This window comes from Episyrphus balteatus, chromosome 1 (genome assembly GCF_945859705.1).
Source record: "Episyrphus balteatus chromosome 1, idEpiBalt1.1, whole genome shotgun sequence".
Taxonomy (NCBI): domain Eukaryota; kingdom Metazoa; phylum Arthropoda; class Insecta; order Diptera; family Syrphidae; genus Episyrphus; species Episyrphus balteatus.
This window is the reverse complement of record NC_079134.1, coordinates 81,130,619-81,156,820: the sequence shown is the minus strand read 5'-3', so window position 1 is coordinate 81,156,820 and position 26,202 is coordinate 81,130,619. Positions and strand designations below refer to the sequence as shown.

General features: G+C 32.5%; 1 protein-coding gene across 6 annotated transcripts in view; it reads right to left on the bottom strand.

Moving 5' to 3' along the window:
* Positions 1-26,202, bottom strand: part of LOC129907232 (solute carrier family 12 member 6) — a 758,459-nt gene that overhangs the window by 27,478 nt on the left and 704,779 nt on the right. For all 6 annotated transcript variants that reach the window (XM_055983333.1, XM_055983332.1, XM_055983337.1 and 3 more), the window contains 3 exons: positions 779-880; positions 554-714; positions 346-485 (listed from right to left, as the gene is read on the bottom strand). In XM_055983333.1, the coding sequence (XP_055839308.1) occupies positions 346-485; positions 554-714; positions 779-880 (403 nt within the window). The remainder of the gene's footprint in view (positions 1-345; positions 486-553; positions 715-778; positions 881-26,202) is intronic.

Below are 26,202 nucleotides of genomic sequence, written 5' to 3'. Positions count from 1 at the left end.
TTCTTATATCATCCCGGTACACCCTGTATATGTATTTTTATATGAAAGTGATAGCAAAGAAGGTGTCACAAGAAAAAGTCATAAAAATGTGATTATTACTAAGACACAAAAACCTTACGCAGACCGATTTTGTGATTTGTGACTGTCAACTGTCGCAAATCACTTTAGCCGATTCCGCCTCAGGGTTTTAAGTTTATAAATATAAATTAAATGAATTAAAAAGTTGAACTTAATCAGATATGAATTATATTCGAATAAAGACGCATAATTGAAAAACCAAATAACCTTCAGGTACCTGCATCAAAGAAAACCTTTAGAAAAAAAAAAAAAAATTTAAAAGGATACAGTTACTTTCTCTCCCATGCTTTAAGTCCTTGGGTGGTCCTGGTAAATTCATTATAACCAATTGTGCATCTACTGACTTATTTACAATGACTTCGTTTAATTTCACAGCCGTGTGCATTCTTCGAACATTAAATTCATCTCTACAAAATGAACAAAATTTTAATTATGTGCATACAAAACTACAAGTTGATATAAATTATTGTATTACGGTCTTGATTTAATTTCCAAATGAACATCTGTGGACGATTTTTCTTCTTCGTGTTGACTTTTGTCTCTCTTCGTTCGAAGACAAATTTCTTTTGAGTCATTGTCGGTATTATTTAAGTATCCTCCTTCGTCTCCTTGATTATCTCTATAATATTCTAAATGCTGCAAAATAAAAATTAATTAAAAATTTAAATTTAAAACCAAAGAAATGTATAAATGAGTTTACATTTTTTTCACAGCTTTCATCAAAGGCTTCAGAAGGATCAGCAAATCTGACCTTTGGATTTGTTTTGGTGGTATCATGGTGGTGATCTACAATAGCTTGCACCTAAAACAATAAATATATAATAAGTTATTTATCATAACCAATTACACTGTGTAAAACTAAAAAAATACGGGCGGAGAACTATCACGATTTGTAAAGCTTGTTGCACTGATTATGGATTGTAATTCAAAAACTCCGTAACACCCCCAAAATCTGGAGTAAGGGGCAAAAAACGGTTTTTTGGACCATCACTCATTGTATTGAAAAGAATCTATTTTCGTCATATTGTCCTAACCTTGCGAGAAGAACCCGGACTTTGACCGACTATAAAATTGAATTTAAATAACTCACGGAATTTATTTGTATATCATTTTTTAGATAACTTCATTGTGAATAAGTCTGTCGTTGGACATTTTTGGTTTAAATGGGTAAAAATGGAGTTATGAAATAAAAACGGCACCGACCTCTTTTTCAAGATGGCGGCTGTTCCCGATGTCCTATTATCCCAAAAAATTCACTTTTACTACAAGGACAAACACCCAAACACGTTCCATGAAAAATATTTGTCCCGCGAAAAATGCAATTTGATTTAAAAACTCATTTGAGTATTTTTTTCGTTTTTCAAGAGAAACTTTTCGTTGGTCGCTGATTTTATAAGAATTGTTTTTCAGGCCATTGAAAACAGTAAAAGAGTTGGTATTAAATGTTCTTCTATGCAATAGACCAAAACTTATGGCTCTGCGTTCATCCATTGGATCCGTATTTATAAAAATGCACATGCACAAAATTGCACACAAGGCCATAAGGATTTTTGTTTGCCATATTTAGTTTATAATAAATCAATCCCTTGAATTTGGTTTACTTTAAAAGTCTAAAAGTTACCAATTAACACGATTTTATCGATTTTATCGAGTTTTAAAAACTTGCTTTTATCTAAAAAATTCAAAAATTTACAAAAAGTGCTAATTTTTGAATAGGTACATTGAAGATGTTTCTTGACAAAAAAAAAATTGCATATTATCAAAGGATTTTACCTCTACTTTATTTCATTTGTACAAAGTTTGGACGTACCGGCTACATATAAAAAATGCCATTTGATTTAGTAAAAAAATTAAATCGTAAATTTTTTAACCTTTTTTTCTTCAATTTTAGGTTAGAATTTTAGTCAAAAATAATTTTTAAAATTTTGTAACCATTTTAACTTGACAGAAAATTTAATTTGCTATGAAAAGTGTCTATGAACTATTTCAAAGCTAGGCTTGGTTTTCGAGTTAAATCAAAAAAACTGAAAACCGAACAGTGTTGCCATTTTCTCAGAAATGCACCAATGGATTTAGTAGCACTTTTGGCTGGAGTATTCTCTTATGCCAAGCAATAAAAACTCTTGAACGAATTTGTTCTATTTTTGTTCTGGAGCTCCGGTCTATTAAATAGATTATAAGTAAAAAAAAACATATGGTAGTATTTGCATAATATGTATGCAGTACCTAGTGCAGCATTTTTAGGTACTTTATGTATATAATTACTTTAATTCTTTAAATTAAAAAAGAAAAAGCTATAATCCGATTCATATTTGAATTTAATTTTAAAATAATATAACTCCAAATAGCTTAAAGATTTTTCGGGCTCAAAGTCTTGAAAAAAATCTCGATAAGACTCTGTAGTCCAGACATTTTATACATTTGGAAATGCAAAATGACCGAGAAAGCTAAATTTTGGATATGTTGTAGGAGAAGCTTAAAAAAGCTTAACTTGAAGTTTTCGAGCAAGATTTCCTATGAGCTTTTTCCGCAATTACTTTTTTGACAATAACTCGGCTATCCTTCGAGATACGAAAATTTTACAAGGAGCTTTTTTGTAGATTTTACCATGTTCTACAATTCATGCATACACATTTTTTGCGTACCCGTTTTCGATATATTTTTTTGTAAATTCATCATCAAAAAATAGATAATGTTAAGAAAAAAAAAACGCATATCGTAAATTTTTGACTTTTTTCATCGATATTTCGAAAACGGTTCATGATACGCAAGTGTAGAACATGGTAAAAGCTACAAAAAAGGTCCTTGTAAAATTTTTGTATCTCGAAGGATAGCCGAGTTATTGTCAAAAAAGTTATTGCGGAGAAAGCTCATAGGAAATCTTGGTTGAAAACTTCAAGTTAAGCTTTTTTAAGCCGAAAAAACATGGTAAAAGCTACAAAAAAGCTCCTTGTAAAATGTTCTTATCTAGAAGGATAGCCGAGTTATTGTCAAAAAAGTTATTGCGGAAAAAGCTCATAGGAAATCTTGGTCAAAAACTTCAAGTTAAGCTTTTTTAAGCTTCTCCTACAACATATCCAAAATTTAGCTTTCTCGGTCATTTTGCATTTCTAAGCCGTTTTTTCCGACATAATGACTGGCCTACTGTGTAAATTGGAATTGTGAAACAATAAAAAACTATATTTATTTAATTAATTTATTAACCAACGATTTTGCAATGCTGAAAAATTTACCCAAAAACATAAAACCTATCCCATAGAAATTTGTTTTGTTTTCGATAATTTGAAAACAATTAAAAGGTTCTATGTACAAAAATAAGAAACACAAAGTTCTATGCCAATAAGATTATGGGTAATTTTTATACTGACTAAAAAGAGAATAATAAAGTTCTATCAGACAATTTTGCTACATTAAACCTTGTAATGGTTAAAATATCAATATTTTGGTTATTAGAACCTTAATTTTTTTTTGTGGAATATGGTACATGCCAGTACGCTCATTCGATAACGCTTGAAAATACGAATCCAACGATACCCATAACTATTTTTTTTTTAAATGGCGCTTAGAACCTTGTAATTCTGGGCCGACGAGTTTTTTTTACATTTAGACCTTTTCAACAATGTATAAAACATGTGGTTTCGTTAAACCACCTAGAATTTGTAAGTTGAAAAAGTTCAAATATTCCATTTTTTCGTCATTTACCTAGCCTTTACATCAATTTAAAGTCTATGTTCTCAAAACAACATGCTGTTTTAAAAATATACAGACTATCCCGGTATGAGGTAAGAAGACTTTGAGGGATGATTCTTGGGTATATTCTAAGAAAAAAATTATTATACAGTAACTCTCTATCTGCAAAGTTGATACCCTTTAGCGATGATTTAAGAAAACGCTTACTTTGGAATGCCTTTACTCATGTTAATGTTAATACCTCCGTTAATACTTATGATAAAAACTTCATTAATGTCTTTATTTTTAGAAGAAATGCTATTCTTTAAGAAGATTTTAAGAAGTATTAAAATCTTTTTTATTTTCTCAGATATTAATTTTTAAATGGAATTATTTTTTTCTTACCCATGATAATTTTTGACTTTCGGGCCGATTTTCTTCGATAAATGTGTTATAAACAGGGATAGGATCTTGTGGACCTAAAAACTTAAAAAAAGGCAAAATAAAACTCCCAAAAAGGCATAAAAAGGCATTTATTGAGAAAAGAATGAAATATAAAAATTAATTGCAGTAATTTTGAACAATCATGAGTTTTTTAAAATTTTCAGTTAACAAGCGCCTGCGATTGTCCCTTAAGAGTGCTCTAAAGGAGCTAAAATATCTCTCTACATCTGTAGAGACGACTGGACCCCAATTAAAGAACTCGACATCGCCCACTTCAACATTTGCCGGGAGCTCTGAGGTCGAACTACGGCATACGTTCGTTAACGTTTTGACTATTGCTTTCTCTATTTAATTAGAAGAAAATGATAGAGACATAAGGCGTCAATACGTTAACGTACGTATGCCGTAGTTCGACCCCTGGATTTGTGTTCCAATGTATTACGCAATTTATTTGTTCAACTCTTTCGAGTCCCTTATTTGCCAAAAAAAATTGATCTGTATTTCTCAAAAACATCTTTTGCGACTGCCCCTTTCGCAGCTTCCAAATCTCTCTTGATTATGTCCAAAATCTGGAGAACTTCTTCAAATCGAGTATTGTAAATTGAGTAAGTTAGCTTTTGAACTCTGATACGTGTCGGTTTTCGGCCGCGCAATAGAACGTAGAAGACAATAAATGGTAGCAATAGCAGACAATCAAATTGCATAGGTAGATCTTTTCATTCGAATTTTGTTTGTGTGGGGTAATTTAATTTAGCTAGCTTTTTGTTTGTATATTTGAGTGTTTTGTGTGTAGGCACTACCTTTAAGACTCTTAAAAGATAAAAAAAAACATAGGAAAAGACAAAAAAAGGCAATAACAAGAGAAAAGGCAAAAAAAGGCAATAACGAAAGAAAAGGCAAAAAAAAGGCAAAATAAAATACATATATTTGGCACGAGGGGGACGTGAAACGTGTTTGTTTTTAATCTATAATGTCATACGATTAAGCAAGAAAAAAAGGCAAATTCCACAACATCCTATCCCTGGTTATAAACATACCCCATATTTATAAACTTTGTATAACTTCATACAACTGGAAAATGTGATCAAAAACCTTGTTTATTGTTGTTTTATAGCTGTCAAACTTATTGAACAAAAATAGATGGTGTTAACCGCGAATAATGTGATTATTATTTTTATTAAATAAAGCATATTTCCAACAATTTGAAAAAAGTTATGCAGTGTATAAGTAGACAAAAATCTAATAAATACGACTGATAGTGTTTTATAAATTTATTTTAATGAACAAAACAATAATGAACAAAAATGTTGTTTACATGTTTGCCAGAAAACTTATAGATTTTATGATATTTAGGAAAACCTGCACCAGGTAAAATATCCAAAAAATCTGTTTTTTTGCTTTATTCAAAATTCATATGGGAAATAGAAATTTGAAATGCGGTGGTACTTAATGTTAATATTAAGGACTGAAACTTTTACAGTATTTTTTTCCGTCATTTCCAACAATATTTTCGATATTAGGTACTCTGAACAAAAAAAAATTTTTTTTGAATCAGTCTAATAAACATAGTGTTGTATAAATTTATTTTTATAAGGAAAACAATAATAAACAAAAATGTTGTTTACAAATTTGGCAGAAAACTCATAGATTTTATTATATTTAGGAAAACCTGCACCAGGTAAAATCTCTAAAAAATGTGTTTTTTTTTTTATTTAGTCAAAAATGGGTACGAATTAAAAATTTATTTTTGTAGTTTAGTTTAAAGTTTATTTCTGTTTAAGACCTAGTAACAACAATTATTTAAAAAGCTCTTCTTGATTTTGTGTGCTTGATAGAGCCCATTTTTTTGGATTTTATTGCTAATATTAATTGATGGAGGTTCTCCAATATGATTTACCAGATACAATCCAGGATATTTCACTGATTCAATTAGCTACGTCATATTACGAACAAGATGACGCTCCAGCCCACTAAGGACACGAATTTTAAGATTGGCTGATGAAGATTATGGTTATCATTGGATGCGAAGAAATAGACCTGTTCAATGATTTGGAAGTTCTCCAAACTGCAAGTATTGCCTTTTTTTATGAATAAATAATTATTTAAAGTGTGCTCCTTGATTTTGTGTGCTTAATAGAGCCCGTTTTTTGCATTTTATTGGGAATATTAATTTATTCAACCTATTGTCCCTTTTTTAATGATGGTTCAGAGAATACATTCTTCTTGTTCCGGAAGAAGTGCTATTGATGCCAAATATAGCTTTTCACTCCTATTCATAAAAAAAGGCAATACTTGCAGTTTGGAGAATTTCCAAATCTTTGAACAGGTCTATTTCTTTTAAATATTGTTGGAAATGACGAAACTAAATACTGTAAAAGTTTCAGTCCTTAATATTAACATTAAGTACCACCGCATTTCAAATTTCTATTTCCCATATGATTTACATGGGAAGGATTGTGTTTTTGAGTTTGGAATTTTATGACTTTTTAATGGTTTAGCAAATAGGCTAGATTTAATCATTTTCTTTTATAAAATTTCCCATGTAAATCATATGGGATATAGAAATTTGCGATGCGGCGGTACTTAATGTTAATATTAAGGGCTGAAACTTTTATAGTATTTTTTTTTCGTCTTTTCCAACAATATTTTCGGTACCTATTACTCTGAACAAAAAAAATAATGTTTATAACACATTTATCTAAGAAAATCGGCCCCAAAATCAAAAATTATCATGGGTAAAAAAAAAATTATTCCATTTAAAAATCAATATTTGAGAAACTAAAAAAATTTTATTATTTCTTAAAACTAGGTACATTTCTTCTAAAAATCAAGACATTAATGAAGTTTTTATCATAAGTATTAACGGAGTTATTAACATCAACATGAGTAAAGGCATGCCAAAGTAAGCGTGTTCTTAAATCATCGCTAAAGGGTATCAACTTTGCAGATAGAGAGTTACTGTATAACAATTTTTTTCTTAGAATATACCCAAGAATCGTCCCTCAAAGTCTTCTTATCTCATCCTGGGACACCCTGTATTCTAAAATAATACTAACTTATTTCTTAATCTAACGAGGTATTTTTTTTATGAAAATCGGTTCAAAATTGGCTTAGAAAAAAAAAGGTTCGATTTCAACTCAGATATAGAGCTGTAGGAAATAGTTTGTATTCGTTACTAAAATGCGGGTATTCGCTTCAGTAACGAGTAACAAGTTCATATTCAAGTTAACTTTATTGAGGCAAATAAACTCAGTATAATTCAATTACAAAATTTAAGTTTTCTCTTTGGTCGACTTAAAGATATGTCTGACTATATAAATAATTAGTAAAATATTGGAAACATCATCAAAATTCATAGTTATTCATAACTTATATAAATATTTTAAATTTTTGGTCGCTTGCTCCCGGCGAACAATAACTTTTTTGCTCTATTTTGGCAAATATAACTTACAAACTAAAATTAAAACTAAAATAAGACTTAAACTAAAGATATCCACCTTACATGAAAATATAGCTAACTGTACAAAGGGAAACCGTAACAATAAGTAAAAGTTTATGTTAGCATCTACTGAAAAAATTAATAAATTTACATATATTTCTAAAGTGTCATCCCCTATAGTTTAAGGGAGAAGCTTTTTCATAAAACGGGACTTGAAAATTGCCATTTGTATCGGGTCTTAAAAGAGCGACAGACCCCTCATTAAGCATATTAAACGGTGAAAGATAATAATTGTCAACCAAGCTGTCATTAGCATTAGAGTCCATCAAGGATCTTACTTGTTGGTTTGAATGGGAACTTATTCGTTCCATCTTTTTTAAAAGAAGATCTATTTGATACCTCATTAAAGGTGTAATCTGGGTAGCATCATATATTGTTTTATTTGAAAACCATTTTTTATTCGGTTTTCTAAACAAACCACAGCAAAATCTCAATAATTTACGCTCAAAAATCTCTAATTCTTTTGCCACTGTGGGTGATATGGTAAACCAAGTACCAAACCCATTTATCAGAATTGGTCTAATGAGGGTTTTGTACATTAGAATTTTCGTTGATCCTAACACGAACTTTGAGTTGAATAGCGATTTTAATGACCCTGTAACCATTTTCGCCTTTTTAAGTGTATTTCTTGCATGTTTATTGAAAAGAAATCTATTTTGGAATAGTATTCCAAGATACTTTGTTTCCAAACGTAATGGAATCGGGAAGTTATTTATCTGTAGGTTAAGAGATTTGCTCTCTTTAACCGCAAGATAATGTCCCTTCCCGCTGGCATTTCTAAAGCATGTCAATCCACACTTACTAGTATTGATTTTCAATCTCCATTTTTTGAAATAATTTTCCACTAGAGGAAGTCTGCGCTTAATTTTGTTAAAGGCTAAAATTGGTTGAACGTCACTTGCCAAAATGATGGTGTCATCGGCGTAATGTAGTTAACCAGGTTCATCTGAAAAAGGGTCTGAGAGAGGAAAGTCTTGCAAATAAATATTGAATAAAAATGGTCCCAGTATCGATCCTTGAGGGATACCTGGGGGGTCATTCCGTAATTTTGAAAACGATAATCGAATCGATGATAATCGTTTTACAGTTTGAGAATCTTTAAAGCTATTTTAAGTCAATTCTGATTCAATATTTCCTAAATAGTTTATATAAATAAAAGTTTTCGTATCGTTAGAAGTCGTATTAGTCTAGGTGATTTAGTAGTTGCCCCTTCAATAGACATATAGATGCTGCTCTGGCCAGGGCTAGGGGAGCTTTTGCCCTGACGAAACGGCTGTTTTATAGCAGTCGGCTTGACACCAGGGTTAAGGTGATTTGCTACATGGCCCTCATCCGGCCGATGATTGTCTATGGATGCCCTGTGTGGTTCAACGTTGCTCCATCTCAAATGGAAAAGTTTCGGGTGTTTGAGAGGCAGTGTCTTAGACGTTGCCTTGGTCTGCACAGAACACCCGAATCTGATTACACGCATTACTATTCCAATGAGGTTTTATACAATAGGGCCAACATAAATAGAATTGATAACTTTATGCTGAAGCTTGTTCGTGGCCACGTTTCAAGAGCGATTACCTCTTCAAATAGCTACATTTTTGGGGCTTACTACCCTAACGACGAATACTTCAAGAGTGTGTGTTTAAGCGGCTATATTCCGCCTGAGGCATTCCTCTATTTAGATAGTCGGGGGCTTGTACAGGATAGATTGGCAGTTCCGCTAATCTACCACGTCGGGCGAAGAACCGTGGACAGGCGACTGCTGTATGACGGGGACATCCTCGCACTAGGCGGAGAAGGGCGTCTTCGGTTCAGTAGGACTGTGTCCGATCGGGACCGAAGAGATAGGGTAAGGCAGGAGAACCAGTTTTGGTGGCTTCATAATAGTGTAAATAGTTAAAGTGGTCTTTGTTTTTATGCCTTGGCCGGCTTGAATAGTTTTAGGTGTTTAGTTTTAAGTAGGGACAGTTGGGGTGGCACAAAAAAAAAAAAAAAAAAAAAAAAAAAAAAAATACCCAAAATTAAAAAGGAAAAACAATAAAAAAAAAAAAAAAAAAAAAAAGAAAAAAAAAAAAAAAAAAACCCAAAAAAAAAAAAAAAAACAAAATTGCTTGCTGTGGCTGTTCTAGTTTTTAAGTAGTTTTAAATAGTTTAAGTAGTTTTAATTAGTTTTTAAGTAGTTTAAGTAGTTTTAATTAGTTTTTAAGTTTTAAAATAAACAAAAAAATGATCAGAATCCAAGTTTTTTTTTAGAAATTATTTCTTGGAAAAAATAAAACCATGAAATAAATATTTGAATTAAATTAGTTTTAAGGCAGAAAGGCATTAGTATTAAGAAAAATGAAGAATAACTTAGAGTGCCCGTATAGGGCCAGTAAGTTAGTTGTAAGTAATTGATAAGTAGGCTAGTTTTTATGAATTTTTGTCTAGCTTTAACATAGTTTTAAGATGATGAAAAATAAAAATGAATTTAAAATTGAAAAAAAAAAAAAAAAAAAAAGTAGTTGCCCCTTACTCGGGTGTCCCAGGTTCGATTCCCGAAATTGAAATTGTTTTTTTTTTATTTTCTCAATAATCGACAATAATCGTCAATAAATAAACGATAGCTAAATAGGTCTCGTTTTTGGAGAATTTATTCGTTTTTGGATGCAATATTTGATGTTTTAAAAGTGTTTATTAATTTATTCCAATCACCGATTAATTTGCAAACTCCACAAACAAAAAATATTACTGATTACCTTCTACAAATAACCATAATGTTAGAGTAAATTATTTTAATATGTGTATCGAAAAATTATTCGTTTTTAATACAAGATATAGGCGGGATGTATGTTGAACGGCTGCCGTTGTTTAAATTAATAGTTTTTAATACTAAAACGAACGCTTTTTTGGAAAGGCGAAAGTTTTGAAAAAATCTGTGAGAATTATTATCAAAATGGTCATGTATACTTACATATGCGTTGGAAGAGACAAAGGATTTGATTTGTCCCTAAGTTGCCTTCTTAATCGTTTCGTACCTGTATAATTTTTGAAAATTTTCATTTTCCAAAATTAATGCGAAAAATTTTGCCATAGCTGGATCAATATGAATTTTTTTAATGACCCAAAAGTCAAAACTTACATACATTGAATATAATTTTGGAAAATGCGTAAAGTGTTTTGTTACACATATTAAAATAATTTACTCTTACATTATGGTTATTTGTAGAAATTAATCATTAATATTTTTTTTGTTTGTGGAGATTGCAAATTAATCGGTGATTGGAATAAATTAATAAACACTTTTAAAAAATCAAATATTGCATCCAAAAACGAATAAATATTGCAAATAAATATTGAATAAAAATGGTCCCAGTATCGATCCTTGAGGGATACCTGGGGGGTCATTCCGTAATTTTGAAAACGATAATCGAATCGATGATAATCGTTTTACAGTTTGAGAATCTTTAAAGCTATTTTAAGTCAATTCTGATTCAATATTTCCTAAATAGTTTATATAAATAAAAGTTTTCGTATCGTTAGAAGTCGTATTAGTCTAGGTGATTTAGTAGTTGCCCCTTACTCGGGTGTCCCAGGTTCGATTCCCGAAATTGAAATTGTTTTTTTTTTATTTTCTCAATAATCGTCAATAATCGGCAATAAATAAACGATAGCTAAATAGGTCTCGTTTTTGGAGAATTTATTCGTTTTTGGATGCAATATTTGATTTTTTAAAAGTGTTTATTAATTTATTCCAATCACCGATTAATTTGCAAACTCCACAAACAAAAAATATTACTGATTAACTTCTACAAATAACCATAATGTTAGAGTAAATTATTTTAATATGTGTATCGAAAAAATATTCGTTTTTAATACAAGATATAGGCGGGATGTATGTTGAACGGCTGCCGTTGTTTAAATTAATAGTTTTTAATACTAAAACGAACGCTTTTTTGGAAAGGCGAAAGTTTTGAAAAAATCTGTGAGAATTATTATCAAAATGGTCATGTATACTTACATATGCGTTGGAAGAGACAAAGGATTTGATTTGTCCCTAAGTTGCCTTCTTAATCGTTTCGTACCTGTATAATTTTTGAAAATTTTCATTTTCCAAAATTAATGCGAAAAATTTTGCTATAGCTGGATCAATATGAATTTTTTTAATGACCCAAAAGTCAAAACTTACATACATTGAATATAATTTTGGAAAATGCGTAAAGTGTTTTGTTACACATATTAAAATAATTTACTCTTACATTATGGTTATTTGTAGAAATTAATCATTAATATTTTTTTTGTTTGTGGAGATTGCAAATTAATCGGTGATTGGAATAAATTAATAAACACTTTTAAAAAATCAAATATTGCATCCAAAAACGAATAAATTCTCCAAAAACGAGACCTATTTAGCTATCGTTTATTTATTGACGATTATTGAGAAAATAAAAAAAAACAATTTCAATTTCGGGAATCGAACCTCGGACACCCGAGTAAGGGGCAGCTACTAAATCATCTAGACTAATACGACTTCTAACGATACGAAAACTTTTATTTATATAAACTATTTAGGAAATATTGAATCAGAATTGACTTAAAATAGCTTTAAAGATTCTCAAACTGTAAAACGATTATCATCGATTCGATTATCGTTTTCAAAATTACGGAATGACCCCCCTGAATTCACAGGGAAAAAATCTGTGTGTTCAGATTTAATAAAAATTGATGTTGTTCTATTTGATAAGAAACTAAAAATAATTTTGGTAAACCAAAGCGGAAAGTTCAGCCGTAAAAGTTTAAATATAAGACCTTGATGCCAGAGCGAATCAAACGCTTTTTCAAGGTCAATATCTAAGCATGCAGTACAAGTTTTATTTCTAAGATTTTGAATAACCTTATCCTGAAATAATAGTAAAGCATGTTCAGTAGAGTTTCCTCTTTTGAAGCCAAACTGGTTGGTTGGAATGATATCCATATCTTCACAGAAGATATTTAAATAATTTGCCAATATTAGATAGAAGCGAAATAGGTCGAAAGTTATTAACTTCTCGTGTACACTTTTTCTTGGCTATTGGCAAGATCTTACCTTGTTTCCAAATTTGAGGAAAGTAACCATTATTAATATATTGATTAAATATCAATGATAAAACTATATCCAACGAATATGGGCATTTCTTTAAAATAAAATTAGAAAATTCATCTATACCTGAAGACTTTTTATTATTGAGCGAGGATCTGTAAATATTTACACTATTGGGTGAAGTAAACGGTGATATTGCTGGATCACTAGCAATGTTTATCGAGAAAAAGGTAATGAGTGTTTCAGAGTAACAATTCTCTTTGAACAGATTAACTGTTGATAAGACTTCATGATCAAAGATACGGTCATCCGGCTGTCTATCAGGATAACTTGAAGAGTAAAGAACCTTAAATGCAGTTAATTTAGACTGAATATCAGTCAACTCTTGCTCATTATGGAAAAGCATGTCCTTGGAAATCACAGTACATATAATAAGGTAATATATTCTGGAAAACGTCAAAATTTGTTTGTCAAAAAATGGGCACCAATCTGTCAAGCCGGCCTTTAATTTTTATATTTCAATCGCAGTAAACAGGAAATTTGTTTTTGTTTTAATTCATAAAATGTCATTTAAAAAAAATTATAATTTGAAAAATAACAAATTATCTTCGTGTTTCGTCTCGGAAAATGGTAAATAATTGTTAAAAAATTAGTTGTGCGCGTGGTTTTTCGGTTTTTGTGCGTTTTTCGTCGGTAATTTAAACAATTAAGAATTACGGTAGCTGACATTGGTCGCCAAATTGTCATGTTTTGACAATTTGGCGACCAATGTCAGTTCGGAATATATTACCTTTTTATATGTACTGTGCTTGGAAATGTCTGTACCAAAGAATTTCCTGCCGGTAACTTTGTCGATTTCCCTGAAAGCTAGAGGGGAAGGTTTAATTTTTTTTAGTCTAGATCTAAAACAATTGTTAAGATCAAGATTAACATTTACTTTTATAATTTTACTAATGCACTGAATTTTTGAATTAAGCTCTAAATATTCAGGATTAACTCTATTCAGGTACCGATGGTATAGTCTTTTAAGTTGTTTCAGCCAAATTTTTCGTAACTCAATCAGTTTTTTTGTTATATCTGAAATACACTTATACTTGTGATTATTCAAATTATGTATTTTAGAATGGCTTTCTATGCTTGAAACAATTGTAGAATTTAAATCATCTATAAGACTATCGATTTCTAAGTTAGACATGTTTTTATCATTTGGTAAAACTAGAGACGATAATGAGACATGGAGATTAAGTCTGAAAGCATCCCAATTAGTATTTTTAAAGCTTCTGTATGTGGGCAAAGGCATTAATATAGGAGAAAAGTCGTCCAGAACTACTTCAAAAGCAATTCCGAAATGATCAGAAAAGGTTGCAAACGTTTTACAAATTGAAGCCACATAAGAATTATTTACAGAACGCGCAGGATTAAGGGTTGACGAAATTATGAAAAAGTCTAAATAAGATCCGGATCTTGGAAAAGTCGGTGTATCCGAAGGTATTAAATCGAGATTCAAATATGGACCAATTGTTTACCATAACTCCCCAGGCATTGTGACGAGAGTTAAAGCCTCCACCAATTATAGTTCCATCATAGTTATTGGTAAGTGCGTAAAGGTCATCTAGTTCTCTAAGCAGAGCAGTCCCTGCGTCTGATGGGATATAAATGCTACCAACCAAAAGGCGAAAATTGAAACCATTGGGTTTTATAAAGGAAATTGACGCAAGACAGACAGATAAAATATTACTTCGGAAAACAACAGAGCTAAACTTGTACTTTTCGTCAAGTAAGATTGCTGTCCCCCTACCAATATCGTTTCTTATTATATTAAAACCTTCGAATGAGGGTTTATATCTTTCGGATAGTCTAGTTTCAGAAAGGAAACAAATCTGAGGGTTTTTAGTTTTTAATAAATTTAAAAGCGCAAGTCTTCTTTCAAGTGAAATTATGGAGTTTAAATTCATCGATATTATTTTAAGTTTTGTTATAGTCATCATTAAACCACAATAGAAGCATCAAACTCAAGGTAAGAAAACATTTTTTCTTCCTGGGTTTTGATCAATTTATACTTAGGCCAAAATTGCCTAATTTTAATGAGAAGATCTGTAAACGAGATGTTAAACAACTGTTAAGCTTCGTTTAGAAAATCATTCAGTTCTCCTTTTTGAACATTTGAAACGGTTGTTGAAGCTGGATTTTTTTCAGATTGATTTCGGTTCTTAGAAACTGGGTAACTTCTTGTTACATCGATTGCGTCTTTTGCTCTATCAGCAAAAGAAATACTGGGCTTTGTGAAATTACGTATAGATTCTTCAACAAAATCTCTAGTATTACTTATACAACCTGCCTAGTCTTTTGAGAATATGCGTCTTTTTTACTTGCGATATAGGTACTATATATCAAGTTATGCAATCGTACAAAAAAAAAGTTGAGATAACATTTTTCCATGACATTACGATGATAGACAATGCCAAAAAAGTGGGTCCCGGAAGTCCGTCTGTCTGTCAGTCTGTCAGTCTGTCAGTCTGTCAGTCTGTCAGTCTGTCAGTCTGTCAGTCTGTCAGTCTGTCAGTCTGTCAGTCTGTCAGTCTGTCAGTCTGTCAGTCTGTCAGTCTGTCAGTCTGTCAGTCTGTCAGTCTGTCAGTCTGTCAGTCTGTCAGTCTGTCAGTCTGTCAGTCTGTCAGTCTGTCAGTCTGTCAGTCTGTCAGTCTGTCAGTCTGTCAGTCTGTCAGTCTGTCAGTCTGTCAGTCTGTCAGTCTGTCAGTCTGTCAGTCTGTCAGTCTGTCAGTCTGTCAGTCTGTCAGTCTGTCAGTCTGTCAGTCTGTCAGTCTGTCAGTCTGTCTGTCTGTCTGTATAAGGAGCTACAGCCTAAACGGATGGACCGATTGATGTCAAACGTGGTATGCAGCGTTATTTGGCGACTCTCCAGAGGGGTTTTTGGAATTAATTTTTTTGGACCAAAAATAACGGTACTTGTCATATACCGATTTTAGTAAAATTGAAGTATCTCGAAAACGGCTTTAACAATTTTGTTTAAAAAATTCAAGTGTTAGTTTAAAGTTAAGGTCTATCTTCTAATGAAAAAATTTTTTTTTGAAAATCATTATTAACGGTACCTGCCATAGAACCGTTTTTTTTTCAAATCAGATTATCTCCAATACTGCTTATTCGATTTCAACGAAACTTTTTTGTGAAGAAGCATTTATATAATTTAAATATAAGCCAAAAATAAAATTTTGAAAAAAATAATTTTTGGATTTTTAAAAAAATTTTGAATTTTTTTTTTTGAAAAATCAAATTTTCGAAAACGGGACATTGAATTTTTTTGAAATTTTGTTTTTAGATGTTGATTGGTGATTTCTACAAAATGGCATACCAATTTTATTTTTAAACTTTTTTTCCAAAAAATTATTTATAAAAAATTAGTTTTTAAAAAAACGTGTGTGTGTACTAACGATTTTGAAAATTTTTTTTCTAAAAATGCATGTTAATATATCAATCAAAACTGCATACTTGTTTTGGAGGGCAATTTAATTTCAGATTTTATTTTATTTTTTTTTTTAAAACGAATTTAATTTTTTTTTCCAAATTTCTATATAAAAAGTCTTAAAAATTTAAGCAACTTTAACTCTAAGAGTAATTTCGTGCGACCCCAGTCGTGCATTTTATTTTCTTTGTATTTGAGATATGCTTGGCAACCCTGATAACTGGCTGCATGACCAGTTTCGTTACAATTAACACACTTCGGGGTGGGAACAGCTTCGTTCTTTTCTTTCAGATTCTTAAACGCATTTATACAATCTACGGAATTGTGGTTCTCCCCGCAGAGAACACAAGGACTGACGTAAGCGCAGCACTCCCCAGAATGCCCAAAACGTTGACATCGGTAGCATCGTAGTACTGCCCGGTTATGCTTTTTTTCCCAGTATACACGTTGGTAAAGTAAATATCTTACACAAGTGAGATCCTTAATGGACTCTCCTACCTCTAACTGCACGAGGAACATATTTAATTTTTGATCTAATTGCTTAGTTCTAGATGTAGTAAAAGGAGTAATTTTGCTTATTTTTACATTAGGAACCGTACTCTCAAGCTCTTTTCTATTGGGGTGTCCCCGTCAAGACCTTTCAACAAGATTGACACTTTCTTTGTGCCTTTTGGAGAAAATGAAAAAGCCCCTAAGCATGGCTAACATAAACCTTTTTTGACAAATTTATGTTCAAGATCTTTAACTTTACATTCAGTAGCTGCAAGTTTTATTAAACCACTTATAAGTGTGCAATTAGCACCAAAAATAAATATTGGTGGACAAAAAGGTAATATGTTTACATTAAGAGGCAAAGAATTGACATTAGTATTCTTAGTAGGATTAGGCTGCGACTGCTCATCTGGTTTGTTGTTGTTTGCTGTAATAAGATCAATTTGTGTATTTTTTTGCATTGAATCTGTGTTTGCAAGAGGAAAGAATTTGTTGTTTGAAAGATTTGAATTACTCGTAGTTCGTAGATGACACATTTATTTGTTTTCTCATGTGCCTTGGCTGGTAGCTGGTGGAGGCTCTTTTTAAATTCGTTATGACAGTTGTCCACTCAGAGGTGGGGGTGACGCTGTTATCACCATCGACATTCATTATTTGATTTGGTTTTGTTACCTCTTGTGCGAAGAACATAAACAAAAAATACCAAGACTGGAAACTTTCGTACGTCTTTCCCCCCAAAACCCTTTTGTGTACAGTGCTGTCTGTGAATATATGTGAAAGCCACCATGTTGGTAAATGACGTTAACACGCACACATTAATAGATTCACGACATTCACCACACATCGGACACGAACACAACGATAGGTTCACGACATTCACCACACCTCGCAGCTTGCAGGCAAACGTCAGTTGACCGCCGAGTTTCCAGTCTTGGTATTTTTTGTTTATGGCGAAGAACTTCGAGGGATTAATCTCTTGGCTTGGAGATGTAGTCGGAGAATATTCTGCAACTCTCTTTAGTTCATTTGATTTCGCGGAAATCTGATTTAAGAGAGAACTACTTGTTGCACTAGTTCTCTCTTCAGTACCGATCTGCCTCCCATCGGCAACGCACGCTGCGAAAGCTTCGTCCCATTTAATTAAGTTTTCTCGTTGTGTCTCTGTTTTTTTTTTTTTTCAGTTGCTCTGTCTTTAATAATTATTATCGACAAAAATAAAAATATTTTTTGTGCTTGGGTTTAATTTGCACTTTTTGGGTTCATTTCATGGTGAACCAAAACAATAGATAATCACCCTTTCCCCTCCTAAGATTTGCTTTTGTAGTGTTGGGAGCAAAAATACAATTTTCATACCCTTTGAGCCTAACTCGAGTCTTATGAGCTATAGTGCAAGAACTGTGCATTGTTCAAAAAAACTGTTAAGGTATAAAATGTAGATAATTTCAAGTTCTACATTTTTGCCACAGCACTTTATTCGACTGAAATTATAACAAAAAAGTTATGATGAATACAAGGGTTTTTTGCTCCAAAAAACCCTGTTTTGTTGAGTTCAAACTGTGATATTTTTTTTATCTAACTTCAACTTTGGAAACTTTTATACTTTTTTGCAAACTGCAATACCAGGACAAGTTTTAAAAATAATAAGCCAGAGTTATAGAGTAAGAAATTGAGTTTTTATGAAACTCGGAACTGTAAATTAATTTGCAAAAAAAAAATGGCGTATGAAATATAAAATATTTTTATTAGTTAATTGTTTCTTATTTTTAGGCAATGTTTTAGTGAAAGAATTGTAAAAAACAAAAATCGATTATGGGTAGGGTTGCCAACTTTTTTAAGAAGGAATAGAGTATATTTGATTTCAGAGACGAAAAAAAAGAGTACATTTGAAAAAAGAAGAGTCTTGAAAATGTATTTTTTTTTGCTTCTTACAGTACATAACAATTTTTTGATGTTTTTAAAATATGTGTATGACTAAACGTTCAAATTCAAAATTCGTGTACATTAAGAGCTCATTTTTCAACGAAGCCCTATTCCTCTCCTCTCGCCATTTCATATTCAAGACCGAAAATACTCTCTCAGTGAATGTTGAAGTGTCAAGAACAGATAGAATATGGCTTACCTACAAGTCTTGCAGTTATCAATATAATTCATCGAAATAAAAATATATAAGAAGGTTAACTCAATTTTAAATACCTTGATATTTTACCAGAAAAAATCGAATATTTTAAGGTTTTAACAAAACAAAGTAAAATAGAGAACAAAATTTGAATAAAAAAAATTGAAATTTTATTAAAAAAATTAAATTTTAAGTTTGACTTAGAAACAAACAAAACAAATAAGTCTTACTAAAACAACGACAAAAATTATAGTGTTTTGTACTCTCTAAATTACAATTGTTCAAATGTAGAAATTATAAGGTCGAATATTTTAAGCCTCGTTTTTTTTTCATTCAATTCTATCTTTAGAATTATGAAAGTTATCCACCAATTTGTAAACGTTAAGATGCTTATGTTTATGTGATGGTACACTCAGCTTTAAGTAAAAAAGAGTATTTTGACGTACTCTATAGATTATAGAGTACCCATACGTGAAATAGAGTAGAATACTCTTTTTTAGAGTACGGTTGGCAACCCTAATTATGGGCAGAGGAAGCAAAATACTGTTGCAAAGTAGGGATTTTTCGAAATTTCACAAGAACTGTAAGTATTTGGGATGAACAAGTTACCAAATTCTGAGAGATCTTAAGTTAGCTTATCAGCCCATTTCGTTTAATCCATTACTTTTTAGACACCCTGTATATGCAACAAAATAATAAATAAAAAAAATATGCAAACAAATTGATTTAACTTTTCAATAAATAAAGAATTTCAATATGAACTAGTTTGGCTACAGTTTGGAAACAGTTATTTGTGTAAGCAGTTATTTTTGTATAATAAAAATAACATCAGAGTGAATTACTTTTACCATAAATATTGAAAATAGAAAGTATCAAATAATGCCTCAAGCTCCCATTTGACAAAAATTCGAAAAAAAACGAACATTTCGATTTAATTTTCTTTCTTCTTCTTAAATTTCCTTTTTTTATTTTTCTTTATATGAATATGAACACAGCATTAAAATGAAGAAAACAAAACAAAAATCAGCCAAAACGGGTAAGATGTTCTCGAGTTTTTGCCAAAATTACGCACGACAATTTTTGTAAAAGACAGATTTACTTGAAAACTGGAAATTGCTCTGCTGACTTCAAAAGCAAATTAAAAAAAAAAATATTTTCCAGATGAGTATCAATATATCTATCATAATTTCGCAGTCACAACCCACGCACAAGTTTCGTGTTGACCTGTGTAATTAAAAAAAAAAAAAAAATAACCAAAAGTGCATGTGCTTGTGCATATAGGGTAAGGCGAGTAGGTTATGACACGTTAACGGATATTGTTAAAAATTAAGAACTTCCTTTTATAAATAGCCATCTTTTTACATAAAATGCTTTTTATTAAGGTTTAAGCTCATTCAAAAACAAATTTTAGTAAGTAAATTACTACCCATATCAAAGTTTATTGTAAATTAGTAAATAAAGAAAAAGTGACGAAACATCCTACCTTGTAGGAGGTTCCGACTTTTAAGTAGTAGGTTTCATCATGCCATAGAGGTTCCGTCAGTTCGAAAAATTACTTATCGACGAATCACCAGGAACATAAGAAATTCAAATTAGGGGTCTCTTTGGCTAACCATACAATAGGTGGGAACTCGTAACCTTTATTGGGTTCTAAGAAAAATGAATGAGGAGTCTGAAAAATTCAATCTCAAGAACTCTAGCTAGTTATGCTCATTTGCTGTGCAAAAATTAATTTTTTACTCCTACGAGTAAATTTTTGTTCCAATTTTAAATTAAAAAAGTGCTCTTTAAGTTTGCTTAAGCCAATTGAGAAATTAAAAAAAAAATATCTTTTTCTAATTTGCTTTGTCATTTGAACGTTTTTTAAAACATTCAAGTAAAAAAAGGGGCTCCGGTGAAAAAAACGCTCCACAAAGTCAGTTTTAAATCTTTCTTCATTGGTAAATCGAACCAGAAGTGCACTTATTAAACTTTAAATTGAAATAAAAACTGACCGAAACAAGGTACAAAATGTTGAATACCTAAGGTAAACAAAAATAAAAGGAAACTTACATTTTCTTACAAAGAAAAATAAAGAGCAAAGGGGCCCAAATTTAGTTTTGCTCCGGGACCCCAGCAGCTAAACGTAGCCTCTGCTTCTAGCATGGCTAACTTATCAAATGTCTTCTCAGGATAAGGATACCTACTTTTTTATTTTTGTGTTATTTTCACTGAAAGGTTATACAGGTTTTAATATGAAAAAAAGCTAAAACGTACTATAAGGATAAAATAAGGATGTTCCTACATTTTGACTAAACCTCCTACGCAAAACATGCCGAAACCTCCTTCAACACAAGACAATTAATAAATTTATTTAGAAAATTTACACATTGATATTCACGTTAAATGATTACAATTATTAGAACACTATTATTTACCTAATTTATTTATCAACAAATCGCATTCAAAATCTTAAAACAAAAAAAAGTATCGCTTAAGAACTTACCAAGAAAAATTACATCTGCACTTCACAAAAAACAAAATACGAAATAATTTGTTCCGCAATTACAGTAATAATTGAACAGAATAAAGGAAAATAAAATGGTATACTTCGAAGCGTTAAATATAGGTAGTAATCGTTTCAATCAAATGTAAAGGAAGGGAGAAATTTGAGTTTGATGAAACCTCCTACATGTCGAGACCTCCTCGCCTTACCCTACATACGTATTACATATATAAAATTGTGTGAATACTATATCGCCCCAGTGCTGCATATAAAAAAAAATATACAAAAACAATAATAACAAATGCCTAACAATATAGTGCAAACAAAACACCAACAACAACAACACCAACCACTGCATTAACAGCAACAAAAAACAAACATCATCAACCGGTTTTAATGATAAAGAAAAAAAAATTTGTTTGTGTCGCGATAAGCAAATCGGCAATGAGCACAGTGAGTAATCCTTTCATTTAACTTCCCATCTTCTTTCGCAATTAGTTTTTGTATAGCAACTGTTGTATTGTGGGAAGAAACTCTTCGTACATATTCACAGTTGTTATCAATCTGACTCGGATAGATTATTGATTGTCTTACTAAAAAGCCAACAGGGGCGGATCAGTTCAAAGTGTCACTAAGGCATAACACTAGTGACAATTTGTTTTGTCAAGTTTTAAATTGGGATTTAGATAAGGGAATCATTATAGATAATTGTCCGAATAGGTTTTAGAAAGTTTTGAGTTTTTTAATGGTTTGTAAATTCAGGGTCGATTGTGCCAACGTTCGTGGGCTAAGATCCAATTTCTGTGACGTGTATATTTACACTGTACAAAACAGGCCAGCTGTTTTGGCACTGAGTGAAACGCAAATAGGTGAAAATACAGACTGTTCTGAATTTAATCTATTTGTTTATAGCTTGGTGCCATTATTCTTTTCCCACCATGGTCTCGCCGTTTATATTAGAAACGATGTCGCATACCAACTTCAACCACAATACGGTCCATGTACAAACACATATTTTAATTTCATGTGGTTTAAATTCACGGTTAATAAGCGCATCATTCATACCTGTTTTATTTATCAGAGCCCCAATCTGGACAGTAATTCAACTTCTAACGAACTTGATGCTCTGTCCGACTCCATTCAAAGGCTTGTTACCCTTTATCCTCGCACTGAAATCGTTATTACGGACGATTCCAATGTACACAATTGTCCGTGGCTTCGCTTTTCTGGCCAGACAACACCCGAAGGAAGGTATGCCGAGATCTTTGCTGAGTTAAACCACCTAACTCAGCTTGTCGACGAGCCGACTCGAATATCGGACGTTAATGGTCGAGCTGAAAACACTCTAGACTTGTTCCTTACCTCTGACCCTGATAAATACACTGTTAGTGTATTATCGCCTCTAGGCACATCAGACCATTGTGCCATATCAGCGAATTTCTCATGTCAAACAAACCCAGTTAAAGAAAAAGCTCCAAGAAGAACCGTCTGGAAATACGAGAAAGCCAACTGGGAGGGACTCAACGAATTCTTCAAAACTTTAACTGGTCGCTATGCTTCCTCGATAGTGACGTTGATTCCAGTGCTGATATGATAACAAATTTAATTCTCTCCGGAATGAGAAATTTTATCCCAAATAGGGTTAAAACAATCAAACCGAAAGAGAATGCATGGTTTGATTCGAGCTGCAAAGAGGTAATCAGGGTTAAAGAGGTAAGCTTTCGATGTTATAAAGCCAATCCCACTGAGGAAAACCGAAAAAAGTTCAAACAAGCTAGAAGGGCCAGCAACGCCCATATTAGACGAACCAAATTTTTGCATGATCAAGAATTAAGACAAAAAATACTACAATGTCCCAAAGGTAGTACAAATTTTTGGTCATTTGTAAAAAATATTCGCAACACTACCTCGTCGTCGGTTCCAACGTTCGTCTTCAATGACACTCCATTTGTTAGCTCTGTTGACAAAGCTAACTTACTTGCGAGGCAGTTTGCTGCCAACTCAACACTGCCTGATAGTGTCATGACTCCGCCAGTACTTGAGCGCGTAAACGGATTCATGGGACAAATCTTCTTTCGCACTCTTACAGTAGCAAGAGTTCTTAAAGATCTTGACATACACAAATCCGCTGGCCCGGATAGTATCCCCCCCATCGTTCTGAAGAGGTGTTTTTCCACGCTGGCAAAACCACTGCGTAAGCTTTTCCATCTGCTACTCTACAGGTCTCTTTCCGAGTGGATGGAGAACAGCATTTGTCCAGCCTGTCCCTAAAAAAGGCGAATCTTCCTCACCCTCAAACTACCGACCGATCGCACTTACGTCCCTTCTTTCCAAGGTCATGGAAACGTTGATTAACTTTCAACTTAAGAAATATCTTGAGGAACGGAAGCTTCTTAATGACCGGCAGTACGGCTTTCGTAGCAACAGGTCCACTGGTGATCTGATAGTTTATCTCACAGAGCAGTGGAACAAATCTTTACATCGTTTTGGAGAAAGTAAGATTGTTGCACTTGATATTTCAAAGGCATTTGATAGAGTTTGGCATCAAGCTCTTCTTTCGAAAATGCGTGCTTTTGGCGTCGATGAATCTCTTCTTCGTTGGATTAGAAATTACCTTTCGAACCGTTCAATACAAGTCGTATTGGATGGATTCAAGTCTGAAACCCACAAAATAAATGCTGGTGTGCCACAGGGCTCCGTTCTGTCTCCGACTCTCTTACTCATTTTTATAAATGATCTCCTGACTGAAACTTCTAATCCACTCAACTGTTTTGCAGATGATAGTACCCTCAGTTTTTCATATTCGTTTTCTGATTCTCGCCCAAGTTCTTCGGAAGTGGATCTTGAACGGCTAAATATGATAAACTCATTAAATTCTGATCTGAATAGCATTGTCCAATGGGGAATAAGAAATCGCGTAGAATTTAATGCTTCCAAAACTCAATGCTGCTTACTATCATTAAAGCGGAACATGTCTCCCATGCCACTATCCATGAGTGGTACTTGCATCGAAGAAACCGAAAAGCTTTCCATCCTCGGTATGTGCATTACAAACCACCTCCTGTAGAATGAACACATATTTGACACCGCTAAATCCGCTGCGAAATGTTTAGGTTTCCTCCGAAGATGCAAGAAATTTTTCTCCCCGTCTGATCTAGCAACTATTTATAAGGCGTACATTCGTCCAAAGCTTGAATATAACTCCCACATCTGGGCAGGTGCTCCAATAACCTCGTTGAGTTTCTTGGATAGAATACAAAATAGAGCTATAAAAATGATAGGTGATAGATCAATAACTGATACAATTACGTCTCTCGAGCACCGTCGTAACGTCTCATGTCTCACGTTGTTCTATCGTTATTTTTATAAACAGTGCTCCGATGAAATAGCTAGTTGCATTCCTTCCCTGAAACAATTCAACCGTAATACTCGCGCTTCAAGGAATGCTCATCAGTTTACCCTAGAGTCCAACTTCGGACGTACCGTCAAATACAGAGATTCTTTCTTCAGCCGCACTACACGAATGTGGAACGCGTTACACGCCTCTGTTTTCCCATCCCATTTCAAAACTCAGAACTTCAAAACTAATGTTCATCGATATCTCCTTTCAAACCCCTCCCTATTTTCCTAATGCTCGTACTGTGTTCACCATATTAAGGGTGAAAAAAAAAAACTCTTATCATTCATTAAGTGTGAATTAATAATGGGTAGATTATTTTTATCATTGATTGAAATGTCAAGGGAATCACGTGCACTTGATTGATTTGCACTTTTTTCTGATTCCAGCATTAATGCTGGAATAATATTATTTGTATTTTCACCAATTTTCACTTCATAGAGTTACTGTCTCACTGGCTCAAGGAAAATTTAATTGAGCGGCAAAAAGCCGTCAAGGTAAAAGTCAAATACAGAAATATGTTTTGTCACAATTAATACAAGTCTGCTCGCCACGAAGGTTCGACTCGGAATCAGTAACGAGTAACGAAACGTTACTTTTAAAAGATTATCGTAGTAACGAAACATACGAGCTACGAAACATCGTGTAACGACTCTATTCCAATTTCAATACTAAATACGAAACGAAATAATACATTCAATTTGTTTCATTTCGCAACTCGTATCGGTATAGTTCATAGCCGTATTTAGGGGGGGGTTTTGGGTGTTTAACCCCCCCCGAAATTTTTTTTCAGAAAATCAAAAGATACCTATTATATAAACATATATAAGTCTAATATGTGCAGCACTAAATGATTTGTTTTTGTATTTTAGTGATTTGTTTACCTACATGAAAATCTCCCTTAAAATCACTACCAATTTTGCATCGTTGCAGAAGCTGTCGATGAAGTTTGTATAAAGGAAAACAAAAATTGTTTGGTCCATTACAAAGAGTTTTTATGTCTTTGACCATTTCCTTAAGCACTATGTTAACACCTTAAAATGCTCTTTTAAAAACCCTTTCAACACCACAAGTACTTATGCAGAGTTTTTGGTGCCGAGACTAAACTATGCTTTTTCAAAGGATTTCGGTGCTAGAACTCGAATCCAAAGACGGACTTATTCGATCACATCTCGTTTTTGAAATATTACCCTTAAATCTATTTAAATCTTTCAGACATCTTTTCTACTGTCCGAGATATCTTCAGTTGCTTATAACCCACTTTTGTTCCATGTTAACCTTAAGTCCAGTATGTAAGCGAAAATAAATGTATCGATTTATTCAGAGACTGTAGTACCTACCAACGCTAAGAAATAACCTCGTAAACTGGCAAAAAGCGGGATCTTCGATTTTCTAACGGGAATATCTCAAAAACGCGATGTGATAGAATTTTTCTGAGTTCGGATTCGAGCTCAGCACATAAAAAACCTTTAGAAAAGTATATCTTGGTTTGTG